General features: G+C 59.3%; 1 protein-coding gene across 1 annotated transcript; it reads right to left on the bottom strand.

The window, feature by feature from the left end:
- Positions 1-728: 728 nt before the first annotated feature.
- NEUROD2 (neuronal differentiation 2) lies at positions 729-3,897 on the bottom strand. The gene is made up of 2 exons (XM_032429165.1): positions 3,781-3,897; positions 729-2,598 (listed from the first exon to the last, which is right to left on the bottom strand). Exon 2 carries the CDS (start codon positions 2,591-2,593, stop codon positions 1,445-1,447), a length of 1,149 nt encoding a protein of 382 aa, XP_032285056.1. The 5' UTR covers positions 2,594-2,598; positions 3,781-3,897; the 3' UTR covers positions 729-1,444.
- Positions 3,898-9,360: the final 5,463 nt, after the last annotated feature.

The following is a 9,360-nucleotide window of genomic DNA, read 5'->3' as shown; positions in this document are numbered from 1 at the left end:
CCTTTCTCTGGGAAACCTCCAGAAGGAGCCCTCAGCCCTCTCCCTGCCCACCTGCTAGCCAGAGCCAAGAGGACTCCTCAGACCAAAAAAAACCTCTCCGGCTACCGGAAATCGCCGGGCGCCTGGCGCCCACCGAGGCACATTCGGGCAGGGGCGGGGCTGGCCCTAGGTCTTGGTCTCCACCCTCAACCCGGGATGAGGATTGCCTGCGGGGAGCGAGGGTTCGGCGAGCTCTCCTCCCTCTGTCCCCGGACGCCCGCGCCGGGCCTGCGTGTGCGTGCGGTGTGGTGTGCGTGTGTGTGTCTCTCATGCAAACCCTCCCTCCCCAAACCGACCCCCCCAACAGTTTGCCATTCCATACAAATTTGGAAACAGGTTTTTAAAAAACAGCATGACGCACAATGGGGACGGGGCGGGGGAGGGCAGTGGCACTGGGGCCCCAAATCTCCGAGTCACTGATTGTAAGAACCTGGGGAGGGGAGGGGGCGGCGTCGGCCCCCACTTCACCAAAGTGCACAGATCCGCGCTTGGGCGGCGCGGCCCGCGGGCCGGGAGGGGCATCCCGGGGCCGGGCCGGGCCGCTAGGCTCTGTCAGAACCTCCTTGCATAGATATTTGTGTCTTTTTATTATTGGTAGTAGTATTTTTTGCCTTTTATTGCTTCTAAAAGTTCTTACTGCGTTTTCTCTCCGATCCGGACTCTGCGTTCGGCCTCCGTCGCCTCTTAGCTTTTTTTTTTTTTTTTTTTGTATGTTTGTTTGTTTGTTTAAAAAAAGGAAAAGGGAAAAACGGATTCTAGTTACAAATTGTCTTGGCCTCTCTCTTTCCTCTCAATCCACACTTCCTCCCGCCAAAATTAAAATCACAAAACGCTGAGACTAGGGGTTGGGGAGAGGGCGTTCCAGGTCCAGACTCGGGCGCCCTTTTGCCCTCTTCAAGAAAGAGGGGGCGCCCGGCTCCTTTCTGCCTCGGCAGCTCGGTGTCTGTTATAATAATAATAATAATAATAATAATAATAATAATAACAACAACAACGACAACAATAGAGGGAAAACAGTATCCCACAGCTCAGCTGCCCCCTTGCCAAGGCCTTTGGGCCTGCAGGGGGGAAGGGGAGGAGGAAACCTAAGTGTAGGGATTGGGAAATGGGGGGTGGTCTCCAGGGAATGCCTTAAGAGGGGTCCCTGGAGAACCACCCCTGGGAAAGAGGAGGAAACCCCTTGGGGAGAGAGAAGGCGAGTCCCCTGGGGGAAGCAAGGCCCCTGGGATGGGCCACCCACAGGTAAGAGGACTGCACTGCCCAGGAGAGGGTCAGTACCGGCGGCCAGCTCCCCGTGCCCGGCGCCAGGATAGGTGGGGGTCTCCTTGCGCTCGGGCGGGGGGGGGGGCCGGGAGCAGGGGTGCGGGCAAAGGCAAAAGAAAAAGAAAGGGGCAGGCGCGAGGTCTCAGTTATGGAAAAACGCATTGAGCTCCTCGTACATGGGGCCCCGGTCGTGGTGAAGGTGCATATCGTAAGACAAGAGATTCTCCGAGTGGACGCCCCCGCGCACAGCCGACGAGCCGAAGACCAGCCCGTGGCCGGTGGGCCGCGAGCCGGGCAGCGCCGAGTAGTGCATAGAATAGTGGTAGCTCTTCTCGTGGTCGGGCGACGAGTCCTGCTTGAGCGAGAAGTTGCCATTGAGACAGAGCGGGGGGCTGAGCGGGCCCTCGTACTCGGAGCTGTTGTAGTCCGGGCTCGCGCCGCCGCCGCCCGCCGCCGCATACAGTGTCTCGTAGGCGGCGCAGTAGCCGTGGGTCCGCAGGGCGTGCGCCGCACCGCCGCCCAGGCCGCCCGCCGCCTGGCACTGTGCGCCCGCCAGGCGCGAGCACGGGTACGGGTAGGGGTGCATGGCGAACGGGCCACCCGAGCCGTGGAAGCGGCCCGTGCCGTCGGCGCCCTGCTCCGTGAGGAAGTTGCGCGAGTTGAGCTGCAGGCAGCCGGCCACCAGGTTGGTGGTGGGCTGCGACAGACCCTTGCACAGCGTCTGCACGTAGGACACCAGGTCGGGCCGCTTGCCGGAGCGCAGGATCTCCGAGAGCGCCCAGATGTAGTTCTTGGCTAGGCGCAGCGTCTCGATCTTGGACAGCTTCTGTGTCTTGGAGTAGCAGGGCACCACCTTCCGCAGGTTGTCCAGCGCCGCGTTCAGGTCGTGCATGCGGTTGCGCTCCCGCGCGTTCGCCTTCTGCCGCCGCAGCTTGGAGCGCTCCAGGCGCGCCTTGGTCATCTTGCGCTTCTTGGGCCCGCGCTTCTTGGGCCGCTCGCCCTCTGCCTCGTCCAGCCCTTCCTCCTCCTCCTCTTCCTCCTCCTCCTCGCCCCCCAGCTCGCCTTCCTCCTTGACCTCGGCCAGTGCGGCCTCCGGCACCTCGTCTGCACGGAGAGGGACTGGCTTGGCAGCCCGGGCGGGCCCCGGAGCCCCGGGCCCCGGAGGCGGCGGCGGCGGCGGCGGCGCGTCGCCCTTGTCGCTCCTCGGCTCGTCCTCGTCGCCGTCGCCCCAGCTGGCGAACTTGGGCACGTCCGAGAGGAGACCGGGCTCGCTGAACAGGCGGGTCAGCATGGTGCCTGAGGGCGCCCCGCGGGCGGGAAGGGGAGACAGATAGCACAGAGTGAGGGGCGCGCTGGGGTCACGCCGCCCCCCCAACCTGCCTCCACCCCCGAGTCCGGTGTGGGTTCCTGCCCAGGGGGCCTTGGCTGCCCACCTCCTCCGCCTGCCCCGCCCAGAGCCGGCCCAGCCCTGCCCCGGCGGCCCGCCCGGGATCTCGGCCCAGGCCCTCTCCGCGGCGCTGGGCCCCGGCTCCGCCCCTTGCCTGAATGAGGGGCCGCCGCCCGCGCTCGGGGCTTCTCGGGGTCAGGGCAGGGACCGCGTCGGGGCTTTAGGAAAGCGACATCTTCGCGGGGGGAGGCGGCGCGCTCGCCCTGAACGCCGGTTCTCTCCTGGCGGCGGAGGAAGGCTGGGCGGCCGCGGGTGGGGACAGCTGCCCCGCTCGGCGGCTCTGGCGGCCCGGGCCCCTCGGCCCCGCTCCCCCACCCCTCCCGCGGCTCTCACCCCCACGCTCCCTAATCCAATTTGCAACTTGGCCTCGCGCCGCCCTCGGCTCGGCCCCCACCCCCGCAGCCCCAATTCCAGAGGCGGGAGGATCGTCTCTTCTAGCCGTGGCGTCCCCAGCTCCCCGAGCCGGCTCCGGGCGGAGAGGACCGAGGAACCCGGGCGTGGGGAGGAGACGGAGAGAAGCGAGCCCCGTCCGTCTCCCCTGCGGTCAGGGACCCCTTTCCCCGCTTCAAACTGCCTCCCTCCCTCACGACTCTTCAGATCTCGTTATATTTCGGGGTTGATGGGTGGGGGAGAAATCAAATTTGTTTGCTTTTCTTTTTTTCCTTTTTTCTTTTCTTTTCCTTCTTTTTTTTTTTTTTTTTTTTTTTTTTTTTGGTGGTGAGGAAAGGTCGCAGGTTCCTCTGGGACAACCATGGGGGGGTCCCCATCTCAGCCTCTTCACTGCCCCCCCATGATCCTGCTTTTCTCCCCAAACCCATCGCAGGCAAAGACGCCTCCCTCCGCAGCCCCCTGAGCTGCAGCCCCTAGGGGAGAGGGAACCCAGGGCACCTCTGATGCCCACCCTATGAGGGGGCATCGTCCCAGGAAGGGGGTTTGGGGACCCTCTTGTCGGCCGAAGCAGCCGCCCTCCCCCCCACCCCCCCCCCCCCCCCCCCGGCGGGTCAGATCCAGCTCCCTTTCGGACAACTTACCTCGGAGAGGAGTCAAGGGGAGAGGGGAGGGGAGGGGGGGGAGGGGGGCAAGAGAGAGAGGGGGGAGAAGAGGAATCTTCTCGCTTATTTCATTGTTCCCCCATCTTCAGGGAGCGGGGGCAGCGGCTCCTCAAGGCGGCGGGCGCCGGCGTCTTCAGAGCGCCATGCGAACCGCGGAGCGAGTGTGGCATCTCTACCAGGCGGGGTACCAGCCTCTATGCCAGGCCATATGGGCTTGGCACGTCACGGGCAGCAGCTATCACATGAGAGACGGTGATTGGCATGCGTCTGCATTGGGGGAGAGCCGGCTCCCCCGGGACCCGCCGCCATCTGTCACTCTCTACTCCAAAAAAAAAAAAAAAAAAAAAAAAAAAAAATTAAATAAATAAAGGAAATAAATAAATATCTCTGCCGCCCTCCCCTCCCCGCCCAACGCAGGGAAAGCAGGGATTGAGAGGGAGGTGGGAGGAGTTGCCCCCCTCTGATGTAGAGCCCCCCACATGGGAACAATGGGGTGGCAAGCCTGGAAATTGGGGGGGTGTGGTGGCCCCCAATTCTATGCTCCCTCCAGGGTCCTGCTCTGTCCATTTCCTCCCTTGCAGGCCCCCAAAGGTGGGTCAGAGACCAAATCCTCAGGTCTGGAGAAGGGACCTCTGCGCTTGCCCCCACTCCCCAGGAGGATCCCCTCAGCCACAAAGGGACAGCTGAGGCCCCCTCCCAGGGTGGGCGTGGGGGGCGTCCCTGGCCCAACCCCATAGGTAGATGTTGGCACCATGCCATCCCTCATCCCTGTCTGCCCCTCCCCCACCCACCCTCACGCACACACAACATATGTGGCTGAACGAAATTCAAACCAAGGAAAAGACAGAGAAAAGGAAAGACTTGCCTGGATGTCTGTGCCTCTGTATGGGCGTGTGTGTGTCTGTGGGGACATGTGTGTGTATCTGTGGAGTCAGCCTATGGGAGAGATTTCCTTGTGTGTTTGGGGGAATATGCATGTTGAGGTGGGGGTGGAGAAGAGCCTCTGGAACAAGCCTGTGCACCCACCATTGGGAGTGAGGGAGAGGGTCTCAGTCCGGATTCCTAACCCAGAAATCTCTCACTCATCCCCCCCCCCCCCCCCCCCGCCCCGCCACCTCCTCCCCTGCTAGACAAGCAACCATCCCACCAGTGGCTTTCTCTCCTGGCTTTCTGACTTATTGAAGGGAGGAGGAGGGGGCTGGGCTGGAAATTGCCTGAAGTTCCTGGAGAAGACTCAGCATTCTCCTCCCCCTACAAAAAATACTGAAAATACTGAAGCCAACTCCAGCAATCTTGAGAGGGACAAAGGGGAGGTGGGTCAGACAGGTGTCTTGATAAAGAAGGTAGGAAATTGCTGTTTTTTTCTTACAGCTCACCTTTCAACTCTCTCACTGGGCCAGACACAGATGCAAATGGCACAAACTGAGGGGGTAGCTTTGGACACACACACACACACACACACACACACACACACACACACCCCTGTGCCTCCCTGTGGCGCAGAAAGTGGAAAGACATCCTGACTCAGACATGTGTGTGAGCAGGTAATCACAACCCGGTGAGAAAGACCCTTGCACACACCCTGATTCAGCATTTGTGTGTTTCAGACCCACATTTCCTGTCCCTCCCCATCCTCCAGCTTACATAGACAACTTCAGTTATATCTTCCGCACACACACTTCGATGTCAACCATGTGCCAAGCACTGTGGTGGCACAATGATGAGCAAGGCAGGGGCTTTGCTCTCAGTCTGGGCAGGTACCGTTTTCTCCCTCAGGGAGCCTCCAAAGGGGACCTTGGGCTGGTAAGATACTGATTGGATCCTTGGTAGAATGAATTAGGTTTCAGATAGAAGCATACACCATGGCTAAGGAGGCCTTGGAGAAGAGGGGCTGGTGCTGTCTGAAGCTCTCAGGGATAGTTGACCAGGAACTAAAAGGAGCCTCAGAATGAATAGCCCCAACTCATTTTTTTTTCCCTGACACCCATAGAGGGGGACTGTCTTGCCCAGGAACACACCAATGGAGAGCAGAACCAGACCTAAAACCTAGGGGCTTGACTCCCAGCCAAGTGCTCCTTCCACAAACCCATAATCTGCCTCAGTGGTCTCCAAGGATGAGAAGTCAATGCTAAGTTCTGCACCCATTCATGCGTGGATCTTAGGTCTGGGAAGGTAGAATCCTACCTATGGCAGATGGTCTAGGGCGCTCTGGGCATGGCCAGAGGGAGAGGCGAAGGGATAGGCCTCAGGTGGGCCGAGACTCAGGAATGCCATCCAGCCCCTCTCCAAATTTGAGCACAGCCTCAAAAGCTTTACTGTCCCTTTACTGAGGGTGGGGTCTTCAATCCCGACATGGGGTCCTTCTCCTCAAGGCTCCCAGCCATATGATATTTTGATTACATTCACATGGTTTGGGCTCTGATTTCTCCCCAACCCCACTTACTAGCGTCAAAGAATGCTAACTACCTTGAGCAGGTTGCGTACTGTCTCTCAGTCTTGATTTCCCCATCTGTAAAATGGGGATAATTATACTACACCTCATAGAGCTGCTGTTGGTACTAAATGGGATAATACCTATAATAAGGTAGCACATGGCCAGTGATATAGTGAGCATTCAATAAGTGCCATCTCTGATTTTTATTAAAGCCTTTTATAAACTGTAACATGCTCTACCATATTAATTTCTTGCACATACCCACACACACATTCAGAATGCTTTGTCTATATAGGAATTGAGTTTTTGTTGAATTAGTGGGTGAATGAATGGATGCGTAAGAGAATGAATACTTCCTTGGGGGAGAGAGACACCCCCTGCCTTCTCCTCTGAGGGATGGGTTAAGCTACCAGGAGTCTCATAGACCCCTACCAGCTTTGCTTTCTGCTCAGGGCAGGAAGAAATAGCTTGTTTGGGATAAGGGGCCCTTGGGAAGTCTCTCCATCTCTCCTGGTCTCCTGTTAAGAATGACCTCAGCTCTCTGGGTCTGAGAAGGTCCTCTCAACCCCCCACAAGAGGAGGCCTGGGGGTGGGGGTGGGCATACTGGAGGGTACGGGCAGCTTCATCCCTCTAGGTCTGTTTCCTGCCCCTGTCTTTTCTTCCTTCAGAAAAATGGAACAAGTTTTTCTCACTCGACACGTTTCAACTTTTTTTTTAGAAGATACAATAAAAAACAGGGGAAAATTGGAACAGAGGGAGGTGTGGGATGGGCCAGCCTCAGACACAGGCTTGGAAGAGGTACCACACACACGTGTCCACATCCACACGAACAAGCATGAACATACAGGGACACGCGTGCTCCTCTCTGTTCACCCAGAGATGCGGAGATGCAGTGACGGAGAGACAGAAAGAGCCAGAAATGGAAGGAAGGAGACGGAAGGAGAAGGACACCCAGAGATGCCATCTGTTCCTCCCCCTGGCATTGGGGGAAGGGAGTTGGTGAGGGGCCTAGTCCCCTCTGGGTCTCTGAGAGGGAAAGGGGAGTGAAGGGTACCTCAGCCAGGCCTGTAAGACTCCCTTTCTACTGCCCACCCCCATGGAGGGAGCTGGGAGCGGGGGTCTGAGGTTCCCATGGAGACATAGCCCCATCCCAAGGGAGGCCACAGTCTGGGCACCTAAAATGGCTGCCTCAGAGGGGTGGCGGCCATTTTGTGCAGACTTAGGTCCCGATGGGGGGCAGGGGGGAGGCAGGCAGAGAGAGAGAGGGAGGGGACGGGTCATTCCTGAGCAGTCTAGGGGAATCTTGCTCAGGGGACAGGATGAAGGTTCTGTAAAACTGCTCTCATTACAGCCCCTGCTCCACCAAGGTAAAGACATACACACAGATCTGTAAAGGCTGCACTCCATTCTGTCACCCCGAAGGACACCTAGCCAGCCGCCGCCGCCGCCGCCACCACCACCATGCCCCAAATTAGACTGGTGGGGGCAAGCGTGCTGGAGGAGACTTGATTTCCCACCAAAGTGCCAAGCCATGAGGAGCAGGTGCATTAGAACCCAGGTGTCCCTTCTCTGGCCGAGGCCATCTAAAGCCATGTCCTAGGGCCTCCCCCCACCCCCGCTGAAGTGGGCAGGCAGGTGAAGAATGAGGGTGGGTGCACGGTGAGGAGGGGGCAGCCCGTTCTCCTCACCCCCACCTCCGATTTGAGGGGAAGAGCAGGAATTTAGAGATCCTCTGAGGGCCCGGGTCTGCTGGCATGAGCTGTGCTGTGGGGGGAGGAGGAGGGGAGGGGGCAGGCTGGCACTGCCCAGACGGCGCCCGTTCCATCCGTTCAGGATGCTTGAAGCTTCCTCCTGAAGCATAAGAGCACCTGCCACCCCCTTCCCCAGCTCCCTGCCCCACCTCAAGTCCAAAAGGGCTTTGGGGGGAGGGGGACCTGCCGCTTCTTCCTGGCTCTGGGGTGGGCACCTGCCCCGCTGCCCCCTCCCCCGCCCGCCGCAGTGTTCTGGGGAGCGGCGGGCACGCCAGATGGCGTGGCTGAGAATGCGACGTTGCCGGGAGGTGAGGGCTGGCACGGGTGAGATGCGGCTGCGTGCCTTGTGGTGCCACGGGGGAGGGGGAGGGGAGGACCAGGGAGGTGTAGCCCCCCTCCTCCGTGCTGACCTCCTGTCCTGACCTCTAGCTCCCTACCAGATTCTCCTTTGCCCTCACCCTGGCCTCCCATTCGGGGCCTAGGCCCCACCCGAAGCTGGGTGGGCACACACCCATGGGGCCAGGCATGATGCTGAGAGTCCTGGGGCAGAACCCTGCTGCACCCTTCTCCCTCCCCACCCTGCCTCCGACCTGGGACAAAGGGCGATGGGGGTGGGGAGCCGTCTCATCCTCCTGAAAAACCAGCGCCCTCAGGATTGTTCCCTTGCTCCAAGAGTAGAGTGGTCTTTGCCCCATAACCTTTGACTTCTGGCTTCTGAGCCCTGTTCTTTTAAGAGCTGCTTCCCTGATGGGCACTGGTCTCTGAGTCTCCCTTTCATCAAACTTATCCTCATTCCTCACAAGGATGGTTCCTGGATGGACACCTCCTCCTGGGAGCCTTCCCAGAAACTCCCCAGGCAGGGCAGCTTCAATCCTTACCACCCCCTGTTAGGAGGATCCATTTACCCATGTCTCCCTGACTTGACTGTGGGAGCTACTTGCTTTAGATCTCAGTAGTCTAGTGCTTCGCACAGGTTGTACTGACTTGGCGCTCAATAAATGCTTGTCGTGTTAATGCCTGGCTGAGAGAGTTTGGGGGTACTGGAGCCTTTCTCCAGAGAATCTCCTGAAGCAGTAAGGCCCAGGGTCCCTGGTGAAGCTCAGAACTCCCAGGCGTCTCCTCCAGCCTTTTGCCCAAATTTCAGTCTGGGGAACTGGACTTGAGATGGGGGGTCACAGAGACCCCCCCAAAGTGGACCTCAGAGAGAGGGCATGGGGGAGGTGAGGCTGAGCCTGGGAGTGGTTGGCTCCCATTCACTGGGCACCAAGCTCTGGTAATGAGGTCACAGAGGCCCCACAGCGCCCCCCCACCCCAGAGTGGTCCCTTCCCAGCTATAGATCCCCTGCTCTGGCCTCACACCTCTCAGCAGCCTC

This window comes from Phoca vitulina, unplaced genomic scaffold, assembly GCF_004348235.1.
Source record: "Phoca vitulina isolate PV1807 unplaced genomic scaffold, GSC_HSeal_1.0 scaffold40, whole genome shotgun sequence".
NCBI lineage: Eukaryota > Metazoa > Chordata > Mammalia > Carnivora > Phocidae > Phoca > Phoca vitulina.
The sequence above is the reverse complement of the archived record's forward strand: the minus strand, read 5'-3'. Positions and strand labels throughout refer to the sequence as shown.

Bases quoted from the DNA above. Each gene is read 5' to 3' on its own strand.
- NEUROD2 (XM_032429165.1), bottom strand. From the start codon at position 2,593: ATGCTGACCCGCCTGTTCAGCGAGCCCGGTCTCCTCTCGGACGTGCCC.